At 40.7% G+C, this 23622-nt stretch overlaps 1 protein-coding gene across 7 annotated transcripts in view; it reads left to right on the top strand.

The window, feature by feature from the left end:
• PPP2R2B (protein phosphatase 2 regulatory subunit Bbeta) overlaps positions 1-23622 on the top strand; it is a 503044-nt gene that overhangs the window by 15813 nt on the left and 463609 nt on the right. The window contains exon 1 of one of the 7 annotated variants that reach the window (XM_032158256.2): positions 12293-12605. The exons of 4 other annotated variants lie outside the window; for them this stretch is intronic. In XM_032158256.2, coding sequence (XP_032014147.1) covers positions 12532-12605 — 74 coding nt within the window. In that variant the 5' untranslated portion in view covers positions 12293-12531. Of the gene's footprint in view, positions 1-12292; positions 12606-23622 lie in introns of those variants that run through there. 2 more of the 7 variants (XM_032158261.2, XM_058439988.1) reach the window with 2 other exon arrangements.

The raw sequence follows: 23622 nt of genomic DNA, 5'->3' as shown, positions 1-23622 counted from the left end.
CACTCTCTTCTGGCTTGTAGAGTTTCTGCTGAGAGATCAGCTGTTAGTCTGATGGGCTTCCCTTTGTGGGTAACCCGACCTTTCTCTCTGGCTGCCCTTAACATTTTTTCCTTCATTTCAACTTTGGTGAATCTGACAATTATGTGTCTTGGAGTTGCCCTTCTCGAGGAGTATCTTTGTGGCGTTCTCTGTATTTCCTTAATCTGAATGTTGGCCTGCCTTGCTAGATTGGGGAAGTTCTCCTGGATAATATCTTGCAGAGTGTTTTCCAACTTGGTTCCATTCTGCCCATCATTTTCAGGTACACCAATCAGACGTAGGTTTGGTCTTTTCACATAGTCCCAGATTTCTTGGAGGCTTTGTTCATTTCTTTTTATTCTTTTTTCTCTAAACTTCCCTTCTCTCTTCATTTCATTCATTTCATCTTCCATCAGCGATACCCTTTCTTCCAGTTGATCGCATCTGCTACTGAGGCTTCTGCAATCTTCGCGTAGTTCTCGAAACTTGGCTTTCAGCTCCATTAGCTCCTTTAAGCCCTTCTCTCCATTGGTTATTCTAGTTATCCATTCTTCTAATATTTTTTCAAAGTTTTTAACTTCTTTGCTATTGTTTTGAATTTCCTCTCGTAGCTCAGAGTAGTTTGATCGTCTGAAGCCTTCTTCTCTCACCTCATCAAAGTCATCCTCCATCCAGCTTTGTTCCGTTGCTGGTGAGGAACTGCGTTCCTTTGGAGGAGGAGAGGTGCTCTGTTTTTTAGAGTTTCCAGTTTTTTTGCTCTGTTTTTTCCCCATCTTTGTGGTTTTATCTACTTTTTGTCTTTGATGATGGTGATGTACAGATGGGTTTTTGGTGTGGATGTCCTTTCTGTTTGTTAGTTTTCCTTCTACCAGACAGGACCCTCAGCTGCAAGTCTGTTGGAGTTTACTAGAGGTCCACTCCAGACCCTGTTTGGCTGGGTGTCAGCAGCGGTGGCTGCAGAACAGCGGATTTTCGTGAGACCACAAATTCAGCTGTCTGATAGTTCCTCTGAAAGTTTTGTCTCAGAGGAGTACCTGGTTGAATGAGGTGTCAGTCTGTCCCTACTGGGGGGGGTGCCTCCCAGTTAGGCTGCTCAGGGGTGAGGGACCCACTTTAGGAGGCAGTCTGTCCGTTCTCAGATCTCTAGCTGCATGCTGGGAGAACCACTACTCTCTTCAAAGCTGTCAGTCAGACAGGGACATTTAAGTCTGTGGAGGTTCTTGCTGAGTTTTTGTTTGTCTGTGCCCTGCCCCCAGAGGTGGAGCCTATAGCGGCAGGCAGGCCTCCTTGAGCTGTGGTGGGCTCCACCCAGTTCGAGCTTCCTGGCTGCTTTGTTTACCTAAGCAAGCCTGGGCAATGGCGGGCGCCCCTCCCCCAGCCTCGCTGCCGCCTTGCAGCTTGATCTCAGGCTGCTGTGCTAGCAATCAGCGAGACTCCGTGGGCATAGGACCCTCCGAGCCAGGTGCGGGACACAATCTCCTAGTGTGCCATTTACCAGGCCCGTTGGAAAAGCGCAGTATTAGGATGGGACTGACCCGATATTCCAGGTGCCGTCTGTTTCCCCTTTCTTTGACTAGGAAAGAGAACTCCCTGACCCCTTGCGCTTCCCGAGTGAGGCAATGCCTCGCCCTGCTTCGGCTCGCGCACAGTGCGCTTCACCGACTGTCCTGCACCCACTGTTAGGCACTCCCTAGTGAGATGAAACCGGTACCTCAAGCAGAAATGCAGAAATCACCCGTCTTCTGTGTCGCTGGGGCTGGGAGCTGGAGACTGGAGCTGTTCCTATTCGGCCATCTTGGCTCCACCCCCCATGTCAAGCACTTTCTAAGGTCTCACTTCTTAGCAGAGGCTGCATGACACCATAGTGAAGAGCACAGGTTCCAGAAAGTCTCACCCAGGTTTGCATTCCAGCAAATCTGCTATATGAGTGTGGCATTTAATGTATCTGTGCCTCAGTTTCTTCATCTGTAACATAGGGATAATAATTGAAGCTACATCCAGGGCTTTTGTGAGGATTAAATTAGCTAATACATGTAGAGAATTTACAATGCAGCATGGAATACAGTCAGCATTCAATAAATGCTTGCTCTGTCATTATTAGTGTTAGCACTAACTTACTCACTTCACAGGCCCTATAAAGGAGATATTCCAATACATAGATTTCGGCAGAGGAAATTGAGATTTGAAGGGCTTAAATGATTGAATGGTTCCTCCAAAACTATCATTAGTCACCAGAAAACCTATGATTTAAACCTAGAAAGTAAACATTCAAGGGAATCAATAATGGTTCTATGTGGTAGTTAAGAGAGCAGCCTTAACAACCTGACTAGGGAGTCAGTCTGTTGGGTTTGATTCCAGCCCAAATCAGGACCATGTTATTACCAGATGTGGGTCCTTGATCAGGTTATTCTGAGCCTGGGGGTCCTGAGAATAATACATCCTATCTCACAGGGTTGTTACAAGATTTAAAGGAGATAATTCTTGCTGGCATTTAGCTCACGGACCTGCACTCAGCAGGCGCCCCATAAACTCTTTCATTTTTGTCAATAGTAGCAATGGCTGTAGTAAACTCCAGTTCCTTCCTCCAAAAGCCCTCTCAAATACCCAAGAATCATTCTTGGCTCTGCCTTCCTAACTTCCTTCATCACCCATACTCATGCACTCCATCACTAAGTCGTATGTCATTTTCCCCCTTTTCTCTAAATAGGTCAGCATCTCCAATCCCTCGACCTCACTCCAACCCCATTGCCACTATCTTAGTTTGGACACCATCTTCTCTTCTCTGGATATTGGAGCAGCCTCTTTGGCTTACTCCCCCTCTCCTTATTGTCTTGACCACCTCCAGTCTATTCTTCACACTGTATCCAGAGTAGTATCTCCCGTGTGTACACATGTCACTTGCCTCCCTAAAAGCTTCATTAGGTTTCATTGCTCTTAGGATACACCCAGCCTTACTCACCATTCTCCTCATGTACTCTCTGCTCCATGTGTCCTCTAATGCAATATCCCCTCACCTCCAGCACTACACACATACTGTCCCCTTTGCCAGAAATATTTTCACTCTCTCTTTTTCTGGCAACCCCCATTCATCATTCAAATCTCAGTTTTGGTTTCATTTTCCCAAGTAAGCCTTTCTTAACCCTGAACTCTGAGCTTTGTGGCCCTTGTAGAAGGTCCTGAATGTTCTCCATCATATACTTACAAAATGCATTATAATTTTCTTGCTCCTTGTATATTTTCTCTACTAGTCCATACTCTGCATGAAGACAGGATTATATCTAACACGTCTGCTACAACTACTTGCTGATATACAACTACAAGTTGTGTAAGCATTCCTAGTGCCCAGCACCATGCCTGGCATACGCTAATGCTTAGCAAATACATATTGAATAAATGCATGATTAAATAAATGAAAGAATACTAGCTTTCCAATCAGCAAGAAAAACCAAGAAGACAGGAGACTCCAAGAAAATTCGTTCTACTGCCCAAAGTGACATTTCTTACTGCTAAGTTCAACTCCTTATCAGTGTACTTGGTATAGAATGCCTTCTAGTTTAAAGGATTTATCCTAGAATAGAGCTGCCATTTTTCAATGTGCCTGTAACAGTGGATGCCTAAAGAGCTAGGTAAGACCAAATGGCAACAACCTTATATAGTTAAGTTTTCAAAACACATTTACAAATATTGTTTTGATTTATATACCAGACCTGTGGGAGAATTAGGTGAGGAAACTAAGGTATGAAGAATTACACACAGATCTTAGTTCTTCTTTATTCTAATCAAAATACTATTTACCCTCATGATGCTGCCTAATATGCAATTAATGTGTCCATTATCACAGTCCAGTTCTCTGAGGCTGTACTGCTGTAAAACAGTGATTCTCAATCTAGGGTGTGGGAGGGTAATTTTGCACCCCCGGGGAAATTCACTGATGTCAGGAAACATTTTGGATTGTCCTGACAGGAATGGGAGGTGTGCTACTGGCCTCTATTGAGTACAGCACAGTGACACTGCTAAACATCCTCAAACAGCCCCATCTCCCCCACACAACCAAACAACAATTACCTTATCTAAAATATCAGTAGGGCTGAGGTTGAGAAACTCTGCCGTAAAGCAAAGCTCATAGACTGAAACAGCAAAGGGGAAGGTAATTGTGTAAATCTCTCCAGATGTAATCCAGATGTAGAGGAACTGATGAGTACATACCCTGTTTAAAGGCAGAAGTTTGAATTAGAAAATATAATACTCTGCAGGCCAAACAGAACTCTCCTGCAGGCTGCTGTGAGCAGTGTGACACGCCCAGGGGAAGGTCCTCACTCAATGAGCAAATCTGGCCCCTTACTGTAAGAACAACAGGTGCAACATTTTCTCCTCTGCTACCTCCTAAAAGATTTACTATTATGGCCTCTCAGAATCAAGAGGAAAACTGGGTTAAAAGTGTTTTCTTGAAAAGACGTTAAACCCAATTACTCAAATGCCTATTCTGTATCTCTAAGGGTTAGCCTACGGGTCAGAAAACTAAGATCTTGCCACCTGGATTCATGTGCTGCGTTCCTTTCAAATCCTCTAACGTTCTCATCTGTCTGAAAAGAAATATGCTGCCTAATCCTGGGGAAGGCTCTAAGGCCAAAATAGATATCAGAGTCACAGCAATCCTTTTAAAATATTGTTTCATTTCAGAATACTGCTTCCTTTTCATAATATTCATGATTTAATTAAAATGCAGAGATGTCTGGGAAGGAAGCAGATAGGACAGTTTTTTTTCTGCAGAACAGGAAGCACATTCTGGATTTACTTTGGAATGCTTTCTTTTTTTGAAGGCTTTGAGGCATTATATATACTGAATAATTGGAACGTTTTTTATCCAGCTTGGACAAGAAATATTAAAGTCCACTATTTTCAAACGAGCGCTAATAAGTGCATAGCCCAAATACAGCAGCTGAAATCTGCTTTATATATTTAAAATATGTTTTATAATTCCATTAATTTATAATAAATAGGAGAAAGAGTGAATTTGAGCTGTTTTAATAAAACTGTTACTGTTACCTCTTACCAGAAGGCTCTTCCCACTTATATCTTCACACATGCAAATTCTTCTTCTCCTTCATAGCCTATCTCAGATGCCACCACCTCCAGGAAGTTTTCTTGGGTTCTGTCCCAATGTGCCATTTAGGTGTGAGAGTTTTCTATTATGCATCTCTTTTGGCCCTTCTGTAATATTTATATATTTATTACTTAATTTTGTCTTTCTTTTCTATCTCCCTTCCCTTCTCTTCCCTTCTCTTCCTTCCTTTACTCCTTCCTCTCTTCCCCCTTCCCTTCTTCCCCCCTTTCTCCCTCCCTGCTTCCCTCCTTCCCTCCCTCCCTCCCTCCCTTTTACATTCTATGCCTATACATGCATCTAATCTCACAGTCCTTGGCACCATGTCCTAGAAATAGCAAACTTTCAACACATATCGGATCTCTGGAGGCATTGATAGGTAGGTGTGTGGATTTGGCTAGATTTCTTCTACATGATTATGGTAGTCATTGGCAAACCCTTTCTTTCAAATAGGTCAGAAGTAAATTTGCCCAGCCCTAATCAAATACCCACAAGTTCCAAACAAGTAGATACAAAATCTTAGTCTCAGTCTTGGTGCCGTGTCCTATACTAGACAGCAGAGGAGATAATGTTCAGACCAGGCAACTCAGAGAGCACGGTGGCATGCGACAGCCTGGGGGGAGGAGTGAGCCGAAAGCCTGTACTGGAATCTTACCTCCTCCACTTGCTTGCAGTTGACTTTATTTAATGTCTCTGTGTAAACGTCCTCATCTATAAACAGATAAAATAATGATATTTACTTTATTATAGGTTTTTCAGGAGGATTCAATGAGATATTCTAGGTACAGCACTTAGCAGAGTAACTGGAACCTAGTCACTCAGATGAATGAAGAACTCAGGTGAATATAGATTTGGTGGTTGCTCTTATTACTACTACCGTCATGCATCACTTGATGATGGGGAAACATTCTGAGAAGAGCATTATTAGGCAATTTTGTCATTGTGCAAACATCCTAGAGTGCACTTACACAAACCTAGATGGTACAGCCTATTGCTCCTAGGCTACAAAGCTGTATAGTCCTGAATGTCACGGTCCTGAATACTGTGGGCAGTTGTAACACAATGATAAGCATTTGTGTATCCAAACATAGAAAAGGTCCAGGAAAAGTACGGTATTGTAATCTTATGGGGGCACCTTCATATTTGCAGTCCACAGTTGACCGAAATGTCATTATGGTACATGACTGTATTATCATCATCTATTAAAATCAAATCATGTTTCCATGGCTCAGAACCAAAAAACAAACGAACAAAAATCATGTTGCCTACCTGCTCTGACTTCTCTTTATAAATTAGGAGATTTTATTTGTCTACTCTTTCTGGGTACTATGAGAGTTACTATATAAAATTTGGTGGAAAACATTCTTGGCTTTATTGTGCTTTTCCTTCTTTCGTTCTTTTTAATGAGAGCCAAAATCTTCTGTTGTGAGGCACTGGGCTTTGTTTCTTCCCCTGCTGCATGGTAGCAGCTGCTCTAAATGGAGCCCACCCCCATCTTGAAAGTCCTCTTCAGTCTTATCTGTAGCTGCCCACCTCTCTCTTGCTTTAGTCACATGCCAAGAGAGCTGGATGAATCATCAGATCCAGACTGCCAGTCAGAAATATGAATCAAGTCACTCCTGACTGCTCTGCTAGGTCTAGGGGATGCAATGAGTGAGAAAGACAACATACTCTGTGTCCCTGTAGAGCTTATATTAAAGCAGTGAAACAAATGTTAAATAAATTATTTTTAAAATATGTAGGTAGTTAGTTAAATTAGAAGAGGAAATCTCTGTGAGGATAAATTGCAGGCTATAGTGGGGTAAATGAGAGGGCCAAACCCATTCCTTGGCCATTAATTTGTCTTTCATTCTCAGCTCAAATGTCACCTCCTCCAAGAAGCCTTCCCTGACCATCAAGCAAAGCAGTCACTCTCTAATCCATGTCCCATTCTACTTTTCGCCACCTAAAATAACCTTGTTGATGTAATGTTTATTTATTACCTACCTCTTTCTTTGGCAATATAAACTCAAAGAGCTAAACCTCAATATATTATTTAGTGCTGTATCCTCAACACCTAGAAGAGAGCCTGGCATTTAATAGCTGCTAAAAAAGATTATATTGTATGAATGAATGGATAAATGAACTAACCACAAAGAGGATCCTCTTTCTTTCAGGTCAGAATTTAACAAGTTGTGAATTTCACACACTGGCTAGTGGGTGTAGGAAGTGTGATGGAAATTGTCAGAATTTTCTTTATTCAGTTCAACTCAATTCAGCTCAATTCAATCCAGCATGTACTTATCAAACTCCTCTTATGCTTCAGGCAGCAAACTTTGATCTCAGAATTCAGCATAAAAAAGTCCAATTTTTACCCTCTTGCAACTTAGAGTCTGGCCAGGGTGTCAGATACTAAACAGCAATTATCAAAGAATTCTAAGCACTTTACTGGATTACCTCATTTAATCTTCACAGCAGCTCAGGAGCCGTATATGTTGGGAATGGTTATTATACCCAAAGAAGAGAAGAGTAGGTTTTCGTTTTTTTTTTTTTTTAAAGACAGACTCTCACTTACTTTGTCACTAAGGCTGGAGTGCTGTGGTGTGAATGTGGATCACAGCAGCCTCAACCTCCCAGGCTCCAGTGATCCTCCTGCTTCAGCCCCTCAAGCGGCAGGGACTATGGGTGGGTACCACCACACCTGGATAATTTTCTGTATATTTTTTAGAGATGGGTATTCACCCTATTGCCCAGGCTGGTCTCAAACTCCCAAGTTCAAGTGCTCTGCCCACCCAGGCTTCCAGAATGCTGAGATTAGAGGGGTGAGCCACCACACCCGGCTGAGAGTAGGTATTTTATCTTTCATGTTTACTATTGATTCCTTGGCACCATGCACAGTGCCTGGCCTAAGTAGGTATTCAATAAATATGCTCAATAATGAACGAGTATTTTAAAAGAGGAACGTGGTATGTGGGAGTCTGTAAGAGGGGGATTTGATCCAGTCTGAGGCATCAAGAAATCTCTCCTTGGAGATATGGCAATTCATTTAAGATTAGAAGAATAAGTAGGAATTTGCTTTGCTTTGACTTAAGAGTAAAAACCTGGGCAGGCTCATCCTGTAATATTAAATAAGCTAATTTTTTTCCTGGGATTTAGTTTCTTTCATAGCAAAATGAAAAACTGTGATGATGAACCTTCCCCCAAAGGAGGTTGTAAAAACATACAAAGAGAGAATTATCAGGGTAACTTTTCCGTAAGACGTGGGCTTCAGTGAGGTAGGCAACAGGACTGGAACCAGTGGGAACAGGCAGTTAGGAGACTCCAAGTCCATTGGCCCCAAGGCAGGGGCTCCAGCTGGACTTGGCAGGGCAGAAATGATTGCTTCTGCTCTCCCAGGAGGTCAGTCTAAAGAAAAGCTTAGAGCAGCCTAGTCCAGAGCACAGCACTCAAGAAACTCCCAATTAATTGCTTGTTTGCCACTGTCAGAACCTGACATGCAGAAATCATCTGGAGAAATGTCTTGTCTCTGGACTCTGCTCTGCCACACTCAAGGGGCCTTCTCACATGGCACCTAAATGGGTCACCTTTATCTTTCCTTCCTCTGAGGCTCCTGGTTTTCCCTTCAGAGACCTCTTTCTGCTCTTGGGCTCTCCCTCCAGAAACCTCTGCCATTGCTTTAGATCCTCCCTTCTCCTTATAATGACACCATTCCTCTCCTGGTGACCCTACTCTTATCTGTGATGACATTAGGTGTATCCGAGACTAATGCCACTTACAGAGTTAATGACTGCTAACTCTTCATTTGCTATGCCTCCCAGTAAGATAATTGCCTTTTAACAGGAGGTGTTTTTTTTTTTCATTTTTTATAAATAATGCCAAATGCGAAAGCATGGATCTCTAACATTGACCTTTTGGGGCTTTATAATCCCTGAGAATCTTTTCATATCCTCTTCCTGCTGTCATAGCCCATATGTGGCTGTATTAAAACAGTTCATTAGTTTCTCTTTTTTCTGGAATATGCACTTCTTTAGAGCAGCGGTGGTATCTCATATCCTATGTCCCCATCACTCAGCCTGATGTATCATCAGGGTGGCAATAAATTGTTGGATACATGATTTAGGCCAAGGGTATTTGGAAAACCTTCCATTACCCAAACTTGTCAAGCCAGAGCATGAAATTAAACATCTCACTCCAGAGGTTCTCAAACTTCAAAGGAAGAATCACTTCTTATCCCCAGGGAATCTGGATCCATTGGCTTGAGGACTGTGAAATCTGCATTCTTCACTAGCTCATCAGGTGATTCCAGTGCGGAAATATGGGATCTCCTGTGGATAAATTATTATATCCCCTCAGCCTGTTTTCTCTTCTATAAAATGGGATTGTCGAGAGAATCAAAGCAATAAGAAGCACACTGAAACAGTTCAAATGGTGCAGTGCAAACTACCTGCAGCAGATTCACCTGTCCAAAGAAATTTCAAATTTGTTCTTTCTGCCTCTTGCCCATTTGCATGTGAGTAGATAGGTGCCTAGGCCTTACGCTAAATCAATCATGTTAGATTTCAATTGAAAACTTGTTTTCAATTGAGGTCAAGAGGTATTAGCTGGTTTGGAGAGGCCTGTTTGGGACTTGAGTTCTAGTCCCATTGTTTTTTTGCTTCTAATGGAGAAGACAGTATTTTGTTTGTTCTGTTTTGTTTTTATTGAGTTCTTTGAGGATAGCTATGGCCAGCATCCTCAGTGAGTATTTTTTTCACTCAGAAAGTAATTACTGAGTGCCTACTATTGACTTAGAAAGTATTCGCTAAGTGAATACCATTTATTTAAGACTGAAATAATTAAACAATTAAAGTTGAACCATGTCTATCTATAAATTCCATAATGCCTTTGTTTGAATGATCTCTTCCAGCTTTATGATAGGCTCAAATCCACTTCATTTGTGCTGTAAAAGACCTTCATGCCCATATAAAAAGTATAAAATATCTTCCAGAAGCTTTACCTGTATATATTGATTTATCCATTCATCCATTCACTTACCTAATATGTGCAGGCACTAGGTGAGGCAGTAGGGATATAAAGATGAATTAGACGTTGATCTCCCCCTCAAGAGTTTGCACTTTCATTATTTAGATAAGATAGGTAAGTAAATAAAGTAATATGCTCTAATTAAGGGCTGATACTACTGTTATAGACAATAGTAATTAAAATTAGGAAGCACTTACAATGTGCTAGACACTGAGCTAAGCCCTTTATATGAACTATCCTATCATGTCCTCAACAGTGTTGTTTAAGATTCTATTATTATTCTTGTTAGGCCTGTAATGAGGATAAAATATGTGAAGTAAGTTGCTCCAGATCACACAGTAAGTCAATGTCAAAGGCAGGATTAAACCCTGGCTGTCTAACTGCAGCATCACTCCTCTTAAGCACATCCCCTCTTCAGCTACTCTTAGGTTGGTGTATGGCATAGAAGCTCAGAGAAGGCTAACAGCAGCAACAGTGGTAGTTTATCACATGCCTGCGATGTGCCAGATCTCTATGCTTATTGTCTCACTTCTTTCAAGAATACATGAGGAAAACCTTGTTATTGTTCTCATTTTATAGATGGAGAAACTGAGGTTTGCAGTGTTAAAGTTTGTTCATTTCTACCCGGCCATTAAGTGAACGCACTGGGATACAAACTGTCAGGGTCAGGTCGAACCCAAAGCCCACACCCCTTCCACTCTCTCACTGCTGGCCAGAGGTTAGATATGAAGTATGTCTTAGGAAGACACTCCTGCATATACTCTTCTGTCACGAGTTTGAAATTACCCACAAAAACAAACCAGACCACTTAGGCATTGTTTAAACAGCACCTTACTTAGGATGGCCCTACCTTGCCAAGTCCCTGGGTCTAAGGAGATTATATGATTATTGCAGAACTAAATGGCCTGACTCTGCCAGCAGTTTGTCACCATGTCATAATAGTCCAAGAGCCAGAGAGGTGGCATACTGGTGGGGGAATGGATTGACATGACCATGGACTGTCCTGGCACTCTAATTACTTTCTTTGTTCCCTCCTGAGGAGACCAGCACATTTCTCCAATGCTGAGTTAAATATTTTTGTAAGGAAGAGAGCCCATAAAGGCTTAAAAATTATTCCATCAGATTTTCAAGGTACACTTTGATTTGATTTTTAAAAATCTTACTCAGGGAAATGTTGGTTTTCTTTTATGGACATTTAAATCATTTCCTTGTGCCTCTGAATGCAGCATGAAGGACATTTGTCTCTTTCTCTTCATTATGTACAATAGTGTCTTTGACAGAACTTATAAATCCCAAACTGAAGCCCTGTGCCTTCTTGCCTTCCACTGAGAAGGTTTCCAAAGTCATTATTATTTCATGGGCCAAAACCAAACCAATTCCCCATCCCAAATTTACTTATATCTTGTGGTTGGTCATGTCCTTAAATAATATCAGTCTATTTGTCTCTGTCTCTGTCTCTCTTTCTCTCTCTCTCTCTCTCTGATTTGAAATCTCAGTGAGAGTTTTGGTAAAGTTGTGTAATCCTTGGATCAACTTAGTTTTTCCGTGTTTTTTAATGCCATCAGAGTACACGGATTGATGAAGGGTCAGTTCCTTTGGGTTTAGTCTCTATTCTTGCATTGTGGCTTTTTATTTGGAGAGTGAATAACTCAGAACTAAGTTATTGCTTCACTGTTAAGGCTGGCAGGGGAAGAAAGAGGCAGTAGTGGAGCACAGAATCTATCTGTGTTAGCCCTCTGTCACCGACTACTCAATCCAGCTTTTGGCTTCACCTAAATGATAAATGGTCCTATTGTTTGGGCTTTAGTATTTTAAAAAAATAGAACTAAATCTAGATTAAGCAAGGACAGAGACCCATTTCATTGCACTGTACTTTAATATTCCTGAGATCCATGGCATTAAGGGTGGCTCCTTTTAACAGCCATCTCTTTCCAGGGCGGAACACTATGCCGTCTTTGTTTCATCTGATCTTTCAGCTAAATAAGAGATGGTCACTTATCCTCACTACTCCCATATCCTGCTGGATTTCTCTTGCGAAAAGAGAAACTCACCACACGGGAAAAGGTAGAGGTTTCAGGCAGAGCATTTCAGCGTGTGTTTACAGGCAGGACTGACTTACTCAGCAAATCCTGCTCAGAGGAGCTTCAGCCAATGAAGAGGCTATATCCCGGCTTGCTTGGGGGCTTCTGAGTTTGAGCTGCATGCAGAAATGTAAGGCAGTGCTTCCTGGCGCTGATGGCAAAATGGGACCCATCTCCAGTTATTCCTCGGGCACCCCAGCTTTGCAAATCTGGGAAAGAACCTACATAAACATATTGGTGATGTAGCCAGCTTAAAAGGCCGAGAGAATCCTTATGGATTCAGGAGACTGTTTTTTTATTTAGATTTTTATTTTTTATTTGGAAGATGAAATGCTTCTCTCGTTACCTGCCTTACATCTTCAGACCTCCGAACACCATCCTTTCTTCCAGCTGCCACACAGAAGGTACAGACCAGAGAGGGAGAGTGTCTGGGTGGGTGGGAAAAGTGGGCTGGTGTCTGACTTCCCACGGGTTCCGCTGATGCTGCTTGCTGTAGCTACTAGGTGACTGTCATTCCTGGCAAAAGCTTGTATCCAACAGACTTAGATCGGCTTCTAAAATCAGTCTGTCTTGTACAAGGAAAGGGAAGTGTTTTCTGAAGAGCAGAATAATGTTGCAAAGGTAATCTCAAAGCTGACACAGCTAATTAGAAAATAACTCAGAAATATTTTGCCAATTTTCCTTGTTCCATTTAACATGCAAACAAGTCATTGGAACTAGTGTCAAGAAAAAAATAATCAGTAGGTGCTGCCACATACATCTGTCTGAGCTCTCTGTTTTGTCACTGTCTGTTTGATAACTTGGTGCATGCCCAAGAAAGCAATTAGCAAAATAGAATTAGCTTAGTACATCACTGTGGAGTGTTGATTGTTGGATTGGTTCACTTGGAGTCTGTACTTGGGTTACAGAGCAGTAAGAACACAGCTGACTTTCAGCACTTACATGAAATGTGGTTTCTGGGGGTCCTAAGTTAATGCTTTAAAGAGAGGGTAGGCTGAGCCTTCTACACCTTCCCCATTTCCTGTTTTTTTCTGGGGACGTTCTCTGCTGCCTTCTAACCTAGCATGCTATGCATACGTGTGTGTGTGGCTTGTAAACATTCTGGCAATTCCCTTTCAACTAAGCACTGCAGAATTCAACATTTCTATAGTCAGAAGCTGGTTGTATACCTTCTATATGTGATGTGCCTGTGTTTGAGATCCGACATATCCTAGAAAAAGAACAATTTCAAGAAAAGCAACCGGCTGGACATTTTTAAGGCTTAAGGATTGTCCTACTAGTGGTATTTGATTGAAAAGGGTTGAGGATGCTGAGGTGCTGTGACTCCAACTCATGTCTAGCCACACTCTCTTGGAACTGAGCTGGTGACCAGCCTGTTCTGAAAACCCACTCTTGTTTTCATCCTCCAAGTAGAATCCTGAGATTGGGGGCTGTGTGTTTATAATGAAGGAAGCTTGTATTATACCATAAGGTAATTGTTTATCCGTACCTTCAGGGAAGGGAGTAGACATTTGGGATCACCCTTGAATTGAGACTGAGGGTGGTATTTTTCATAGACATTGATGTCTCATAGACTTTTTTTTTACAATTGGACATTTCCCTTTCAAAATTTATTGGTGGCAAAAGGAAATGGTCCACTGAGAAATCTTTTCTTCCTCGTGGAGAAAAACTTAGTAAGTCCTTATCCATATTGAGGGGAGGAGAGGAATGAAAGAATGGCATGGACCAAAATCTCCAGGAGAACTTTTCAAATACTGAAGATCTAAAGCCATAGAGAAACTGCCTAGATGACTTTTGTATTTCTGATTGGTCCTCCTGTCCTCTCCTGCCTGCTTAGACTTTGAAAATTTAAACACTTGGTCTACTCAGTTGCTGTCTTGTGTATTAATTAAACGAAACATCCTATATAACATAGAAAAAATCCCGCTACAACAAGAACTTTTAAAGTTGTTTGTGAAAATTAAATTTCACTGATTTATTTCGTTAAAATGAAAACCTCATTTTGCTTATGTCAAAACAATTTCTGCTTCACCCACTATCACCAGATTTCAGGGTGGGAGGGTGGAAAAGCATGTATTTAATTTTTTGTAAACCTAATAAAGACAATAGGTAAGGAAAATAGCATTTGCCAAACATCAACATCGTGGAGGAGGCTCTGGGACATAATGGAAAAGACATGAGTTATGTACCAACGTACCAAGAAAGCAGTGCCAGGTCACTTAATTGCTCTATGCCGTTTTATCTATAACAAGGATATTGAGATGAAATGTGACCATTGAATAAAGTTCTTTGTAATGCTCTGCACATGATAGGTGCCGTCTGTTTTTGAGTCCCATGCCCCATGTGTTATATTAAATATTGAAGTTTGCTTTATTTTTCACATTACCTTAATCAATGAGTGGTTTCCTCAAACTCATCACTTTGCCACCAGAAGCTAGTTACACTTACTTAAAGTTTGTCTGGGGGAAAAAATTACCAGAATACACCTGAGGTTGTGTGTGTGTGTGTGTGTGTGTGTGTTTATATTGTTGGCAATTGTGTCACCCTGTAGTCTATGCTAGAAAAACAATATGGCTGTGAACTTCACATTTTATTAATTTGAAAAAGTGCAGAATGAATAGTGTGTGAATATCTCTGTGAAAGTCAAATAAATAACGAATAGCCCAAACAATCTCCTTAAGAGAAACTCTAGAACAAATTTAAGAGCTTTAACAATTTCTGGGCTTCTTAGGGGATAGAACCATCCTAATTAGAAAACTTGGCTTGGCTTGCCAACTTCTCCTTGTCATTTTTTTTGTTTTTGTTTTTGTTTTTTTTTGTTTGTGTGTATGTGTGTGTGTGTGTGTGTGTGTGTGTGTGTGTTTAGTGCAGGAAGGCCATAGGTTTTGAATCTTAGCTCTGTTACATGTCAACTGAGAGATATTGAGAACGTATTTAACCTCTCTGAGCCTTAGTTTCCTCATTTTAAAATATAGATAACAATACTCCACAGGATAGTTGCAAAAAAATACATTCAAAATGACATAGCAGGGTGATAATAATAATAGTAATAACCAGCATTCACTTGTATTTAGTGTATCAAAGGCATTATCTAAGCACATTATATATAGTAACACATTTGTATGTAGGGTAAATCAACAATATGTGGTTCACAACTATTGGTTCCTTTTTCCTCCCCTCCCTCACTCTGAGCGCTCACGCCTGCTTTTTCATACATTAGAGGAGATTTGGTTCTCCATGTAGCAGTCAGAATAATTTTTAAAAATATGATTATCTTACCACCTCACACTCTAAAACACAAACACTCACATTTAAAACCTCTCTATGGTTTCCATGGCCTGCAGGGCCTGTATATTCTGAGCCCTGCCTGACTCTCCTGCCTGAGGTCAAACATCCATCTTGCCTGGTCCCCAGACACACAGGCCTTCTTTGCTTCCTCAACATTCTCCCTCCCACCATAGACTTTTGGGCTGCTTCTCTTTTCCTTCTGCCCCATTGCCTTGTTAATTCCAACCTTCAACTCTTAGCTCAAGCTCAGAAGCCATCCTGACGCTCAGCTGATCACAGCTTTTAAAGAACTGGGTTTCTTACTTCAAAGCACTTACCGTTATTTGTCATTATGAGCAAACCAATGTGACTGTTTTGTTAGTCTCTGTCTCCCTGCTGTACTGGAAGCAGGACCCACGTGTAACTGTTGTACCTCCAGAACCAGAACAATACCAGGCACGTTATAGGTGCTTAGTAAATTTTTGTTGAATGAAAGATGACAAATACCAAGGCTGTTGTATGGATAAATTTCCAAAACCATATGTGAAAAATATTCTGAAAAGCATTCACTCCTACATGCATGAAAATTGTTTTCATCATTGTGGCTTGGGGAGCTTTCTGTAACCATACTTTAAGGAACTAGTTTTATTATAATGTTCTTTAACTTGAAATAAGAAGATACAAACAGAAGCCAGGGCAACCAGATAGTGCAGATCCATAATCAGGGTTTTGCAAAGAGGATTGGACTGTCTTTCCTTCTCTGTGGACCTCATTAAGGAAGCATATAACTCCTTCCCCTTGGTAGGGGAGGATTCATCCACAAAAGTGGTATCAGAATTGGAGAAACAAAATTCCGATCATAGCTGTAAAGAAGCCATTCAAGCTGGGTGTGGTGGTAGGCCCCTGTAGCCCCAGCTACTCGGGAGGCTGAGGCAGGAGAATTGCTGGAACCTGGGAGGCAGAGGTTGCAGTAAGCCGAGATCACACCACTGAACTCCAGCCTGGGCGGTAGAACGAGACTCTATCTCAAAAAAAACAAACAAACAAACAAAAAAAAGGAAGCAAAACAGAAATGAAGAAATGAGAGAGTCAGTGAAGTATAAGGAACCTTGCCTGATACTTTCTGGTGGACCTAATCTGGCACCAGGCACTGGAAGACCTGTTATTGTTATCTAACAAATCAGTAGGGACACTTTCTTTTCCTAAAGGGACAAGGGTACTGTGACTTGCCACGTGCTTCTTCCTTTCCCGAAATTGTCTTTATCTCATTTCCATGCTGCTAATCTCTACCCATGCTTGGAAACTCAGCTTGAGTCAAGTCTTTCTAGGAAGATGTCTTCAACAACTCCAAAAATGAAGTTGTTATTATGAGTCACACAAACCACAAGGAGACTGGAAAGAAGAAGTAAGAAGCAGCTTCAGCACCACAAACCTGTGGACCACTGGCTGTGTGCTAAGGGCTGTGCCTGTGCCATCTCGTTCGCTCCTCACAAGTCTCTCTTATTAAACGCCATTGTCTCCATGTTATAGATGAGGAAACTGACTCAGACGCAACCTATTCAGAACCACAGCTAGTGAAGTGGTAGAGCCAAGACTCAAGTCCAAACTCTCTGAATCCAAAATCGGTACTCTTAATCTTTATGTCACACTGCACATTTCCTTCTGAGTATGAGAACAGCTGTCAGATTACATTGAAACAGTCTATTTAGACATCCGTCTCCTGAGTGGCCAGCAGCAACTTGGGTACAGGAATTCTGCCCTACTCATCTTCAGTCTTGGCATCCTGGTTTAGTACAGAGCTTGACTCTGAGTAGATGCTCAAGAAATCCTTCTTAAATGAAGGACTCAATGGGAGAGTGAATAAACAAACTGACCCATATTCTATCAACAATGCTCCTTCAAGAGGAGGACATATCTTAAAGCAAATATCTTCTAGTGACAACCGGAAGCATGTTTGCTGGAAATCTACACACACACACACAGAGGGAAAAATAACATCGTATTTTTCTAATTCTTTGTTATATTATAAATAATAATAATACAAGAATAAGTAAAACATAGGACGCATACTATTTGCTAGGCACAATTTCGCCGTGTGTATATCAATGTAGGTATGGATGTGTGTGTGTGTGTGTGTGTGTGTGTGTGTGTGTGTGTTTATCCCTAACAGTTCTATAAGGTCAACACTGTTATCCTCATTTTATCCATGAGAAAACCAAGTCACAGACAAGTTAAGTAGTCTAAGTTGACACAGCTGTTAAATGGAAGGGCTAGGATTAGAACCCATGCAGTCTGGTTCCAGGGTATATGCTAAGAATGGGTTCATTACTACTATATTTTGTACCTTTTTCATATTTATGGATTCTTATTTTTCATGTGTTTGAAATTCTCTTCTCAGTCCCTTTCACATATTTAGAACCAACCCACTCTTCATAGCCCACGTCAAGCGCACCTCCACCCACAGCTTTCCCTGACTACTCATTTTCTCATCCATCATTCTCATCTTATAAATGCACACCTACATTTAAAGTCTTTTCCAAGTGCACACGGCATTTGTCTGTAACATGGAAATAGTAATGCTCAATTCAAGGAGTTATTGTGAGAATTAAGTAAGACAAAAACCTTACATTGTTTGATATTGCTTTATGTCTGAAACGTATTTTTTGAATTTTATGTAAATGCATTAATTATCTCTGCCTCATCTAAGGCCAAGCCGCCACTTTAAGCTGGGTCATCTCCCCTCTCTCTTACTCAAGCACATCACTCCTGCACTTGTTCCCACTCTGTCAGCACCAAGGTTTTTCTCTCTACAGGATCACGTTTTGCAGTCCACACACATGCTATAAATCATCTCATTTTAAACACTGATCTCATGAGCCTATATCTTCCTTCACCTGCTGCCCCATCACCTGCTCCTCTTTTCAGAAAAATGCCTTGAAAGTGTCATCCACACTCACTGTCGCCACTTCTCCTCTGATTTGCGCTATCATGCCACCAAAATTGCTCTTGTGAGAGTCACCAATGACAACCACATTGCAGAGTCCACTCATGCCTTTGCAGGCCTCTTCCCACCGCAGCCCTCAGCAACACTGACAGATGATTGCTCCATCCTTCCTGAAGGGGTTTCTTGTCTTGGCCTCAAGACCCACTCTTTCTCTCTCTTTCCCTCTCCCTTGCAGTCTCAGACTCCCTGCCAGTTTCTTATCATCTTCCTCAACTGTAAATATTGAAGCCCAGGAATCAATCCTCTCCTTAACATATACTTGCTCATAAGTGTTCTCATCCACTCCTATGGGCTTATATATCATTGATTTAATTTCTATTTCCAGCTCCAATCTCTCACCTAAAATGCAGACTTGTACATCCAACTTCCTAGCCAACGTTTCCAATCAGATGCATAGTAGAGATCTCAAAACAGACCTGTTGATTTCCCTCCTAATAAAAACCCTGTTTGTGCAGTATTCTTCTCCAGCCTAGGAAATAAGAGGGAACTCTGTTCTCCTAGAGACTCAAGCCAAAAACCTTGGAGCTGTCCCCAATTTCCTTCTTTCTCTCATATCATTCTTCCAATTCTATGGTAAATCCTTTGGGCTTCACCTCCGAAAAATATCAGGAATCCAATTGTGTCTTATCACATCCATCACTCAAATGTTTCTTTACCAGAGAATCATTTCCTTTCCTGGCCTTCCTATGTAAAATATCACACACACACACACACACACACACACACACACACACACACACACTCCCTTTCTCTCAAGATCGATTGATTTCTCTCTCTCTCTCTCTCTGCCTCTCCTCTCACCCCCAGTTACTTTTACCCTGTTTATTTTTCCTTCACAGCACTTATTTTTACCTGACCTATTATACATCCATTTACTTGTTTGTTGTCTGTCCTTTCTCACTATAGAATGTAAGTGACATGAAAGCAGAGGCTTTCTCTGTTTTGTACATTTGTATATCTCCAGTAGGCAGAACAGTTTCTCCCACATATTAAGCATATAATAAATATTTGTGGATTGAAAGCATGAATGTATGAGTGAATGTTTATATTAAGTCTTAGTAATAAAGTAGGGGAAATGGGTTTCAAAACTAGACAAACCTGAGTTCCAATCTCAGCACTCATAATTACCTGCTGGATGACCTTCCATTACTCAACGGGTGTATTTCCTTCTCTAATGATAATATATCAAAGTATTGTTATGAGAGTGAAAAAAAAAGTGTTGTAAAACACCTAGCATAATGCCTGTGGATATTCAGTGAATGGGGCGTCATATTCTTCTTTCATATTTCCCACTGCATTCACTACAGCAATAACCAAGGATAGTCCATTAAGTGTTTTGCTTACCTACAAAGCTAGCATTTATTGTAGGCTCGTTACTTGCCAGGCCCTGTGCTAAGTACTTTACAGTTACTATCTCTCAAAAATATTATGAGATAAGTACTATTCATTTTCCCCATTTTACAGATGAGCAGATAAGACACAGAAAGGCCGAGTAACCTATCAAAAACCACCCAGCCAAAATGTGATAGATCAGGGTGTGCACCCATACTGCCTGACTCCAGAGTTCAGGCTCTTTGCTGCCCTACAAGACTACCTACAACATTTCAGGCATTGTTCTTAGCACATGGGTAATTAAAAGATGAAAAACACTCATCTGTACTTTAAGGTACAGTCTAGCAGGAGGGAAAAGGCAAATGCACATAACTCTAACAGTAGGTTTTAACCCTGGCTATGCATGAGAATCACCTTGTCAAATACACAGGGCTATCTCTACCACAGCCCTATTGAATTAAATCCCCTGGAACTGGGCCCCAGGAATCTCAGTGTTTAGCTTCCCCAAGTGAATCTTATGTACAGTCAGAGGTAAGAACTCAACAATGGCCAGGGTAGAGAAATATACTAAAAGCTCAAGGGAAGGGCTCTGGGAGAAAATCTCTCTAAAATGACAGTAAATCTGCCGCTGAAAACAGGTAACTTTTGGCGAAGTTTTCTGATATCTGGCAGAAAAGTGGCTGGCATGGGAAGAATCAAGGTCACTGTCATCCACCTAAGAGTTCAGTGAAACTATGTTGAGCACTTATTTGCTTCAAGGTAGCTGTGAATTTGCTTCAAGAGTTTATATTCAGGTATTGGCTAAAACATCTACCTAATATACAGAAAGTCATTTTATTTCCTGGCCTTTAATTTTATCATCTATAAAAAGGGGGGGAAGTTTTGCATATATCAGACAATTGCTTTGGTGAGTAAATGTGATCATTCATACCAAGTATATAGTATATTACCCGGTGCAAATTAAGAGCTTAATAAAAAGTAGCTATTATTAATACTCTATATTAGTAGAGGCCCCAAAAATCAATTCTTGGCCTGTGTACATTTTGGGGTGTGGAGTTTAAGAAATTTTTAAAAAATTGACAAATAATTGTACATATTCATGGGGTATGTAGTGAAGTTTTGATACCTACCATGAAAAGTGATCAGATTAGGGTAATTAGCATATTCATCATCTCAAATACTTATCCTTTCTTTGTGTTAGAAATGTTTAACATTCTCCTCCCAGATATTTGAAACTAATGTATTATTGTTAACTATAGTCATCATACAGTGGTATAGAACACTGGAACTTATCCCTCCTATCCAGCTGTAATTTTGTGTCTTTTAACAAATCTCTCCCTACCCCTCTCTATGCTTGTGTGCTTTGGTACAACGTGGTGATAGGAAGAATCCTGGGCCTGCAGTTCAGAGTCATCTAGATTCCAGTCCTCTTCACACGTGATGACCCTTGAGAAATTGGCTAATCCTGCTATGCCTCAGAGTCAAATGACAATATAATGAAACTTGGCGGTGTTGGCGTCAGATTAAGGGATATGTGCTTTGGGAAGTATGTCCCCCTCTTAAATCTTCCCATATTAAATCAGAAGTGGTAACCCATTTTCAGGAGTTTCTAATATCCATACGGAACTCAGCAGAGGGAGGACAAATACTCAAGTTTAATAAAAACCAACTGAGCACCAGGCATTCTCCCTGTGTTATCACAGGAGAATGATTATCCTAAGTCTGCATGGTATTATCCACATTTTACAGGTGAAAACCGTGAGGGAGGACTAGTGAAATGAAATATTTAGTTGAAAATGCCTTTCACTTTGGAATCAGATAAACTAGAGTTCCAATTATGACTTAAAGTTATTTATCCTCTGAGTGTGTTTTTTTTCAACTTTAAAATAGAAGTAATAATGCTTCCTTTTCATGTTTAATTGTAAGAATCAAGACATTGAAAGCAATGTGCCTGGTAGCCACCTGATAGATGGCACCTGTACTTACACTGACAGTATCTTTGCTAGGTCTTACCAGCATGACATCAAGCATCTTCAGTTGCAAATCTGGGATTCCTCCCACTTTGCTTGTTCCTAGCAAAAGAGGCTCCTGTTTTCATTCTTTGACTCTTTCAACCTACATCACCTTGACTGCTGTTTGCCTGTAACATACACTGATCAGTGCTCTTTTGATTTGTGTTTCTGGATCTATTTTTTGTCTTTGGTTCTTGTGCCCCAAAGCAATTCCTTCATTTGGACTCAATTTTATAAATCTAATAGAAAAATCACCAGCAGTGAAATCATTGCCATCATTAGAGAGACTGGCTCATTAGTTTTCTGAGTCATTGTTTCCTCACTGGCAGATTGAGCTGAGAGAAAAGATGGGCTGAGAGGGCCAAGGCCTTTATCTTCACAAGTGTCTGCAAAAGCACAGTTAGTAGAAAAAGCAAACAGGAGGCAAAGAAATGTATGACTTCGAAGATATGTATGAAAGCCTGCTCTGGATCTTATTGTTGATACATAAGGATGTCACTTTTTGGGAAATTTTGAGAGCAAATTCAGTATTCTGTGAACCTTCTTGTAAGAGCAATTATTCATTTATTTATTCATTTATTCAAAAAATACAAACACACACATAAAGAACATCTCTATTATGTGTCAGATATCAGCTGGGCGATGGGTTCTCAGGTAGTAAAAATAGATATGGTTCCTGCTCTTATGGAAGGCAAATAAATTAATCTAAGAAATTAATGTAAACTGTGACAAATGCAGCAGTGGGGAGGATATGACATTAGGACAAGATCTAACAAGGCTTTGTTATGCACAGGAAGATCAGGAGATTTTCCCTAAAGAAGTGTCACTTGAGCTGAGATCCAAAGGATGAGTCAAACTTAACTAGGAAGAATGAGAAAAAGGATATTTTAGGCAAAGGAGAGTACATTTGCAAGACCCAGTCCCCAGAGGGTCATGGTGAAAGCAAGATTCTGAGGGAAAGTCATTGTAGCTGGAGCACAGAGACCAAGATGGGGTACAGTGGAGATGAAGCTATCAAGTGATGTGACCCTGTGTGTCTCTGTAACATAAATTACAAAGTTTCATCTTAACCCAGAGAGCAACTGTAAATTATCGAGGGGTATACATTTAAAAATATATATATATATATCATATTTGTGGCATGAAAAGATTTTTGGGACTGCTGTGAGGAGAATACATTAGAAGAGCTAAGAGTGGATTAGCATGCAGTCATGCGTCGCTTAATGATGGAAATATGTTCTGAGAAATGCATGTTAGGCACTTTCATCACTGGGGAAACACAGACTGTGCTTACACAAACCTGGATCATAGAGCCTACTACACACCCAGGCTATATGGTATAGCCTATTGCTCCTAGGCTACAAACCTGTACAGCGTGTTATGGTCCTGAATTCTGTAGGCAATTGTAACACAATGGTAAGTATTTCCATACTTAAACCTGTCTAAACATAGAAAAGATTCAGTAAAAATACAATTTGAAAATCTTATGGAATCACCATCGTATATGTGGTTGATTATTGACCAAAATGTCATTATGCAGTACATGAATGTATTTTAAGGGGTGGGACACACAAAACCAAGATAAGTGGTCACTAGAAACAGTCCTTACTGTTACATTATGTAGAGTTATAAATGGCTCTAGGCATGCCCTCAAATTCCTGAATGTCTATCTGTGACTGTATCTGAATAGAACTGCTTTATAAACATGGAAACCTGTTTATTGTCTTGACATCCAGACAAAGGATTTTTTATTCTCAATGAGCAATGGCAGAAACACATTCTGTTCCGTTTGGAAGTAGCAGTAAA

This window comes from Hylobates moloch, unplaced genomic scaffold (assembly GCF_009828535.3).
Source record: "Hylobates moloch isolate HMO894 unplaced genomic scaffold, HMol_V3 SCAFFOLD_6, whole genome shotgun sequence".
In the NCBI taxonomy this organism is placed as follows: domain Eukaryota; kingdom Metazoa; phylum Chordata; class Mammalia; order Primates; family Hylobatidae; genus Hylobates; species Hylobates moloch.
The sequence above is the reverse complement of the archived record's forward strand: the minus strand, read 5'-3'. Positions and strand labels throughout refer to the sequence as shown.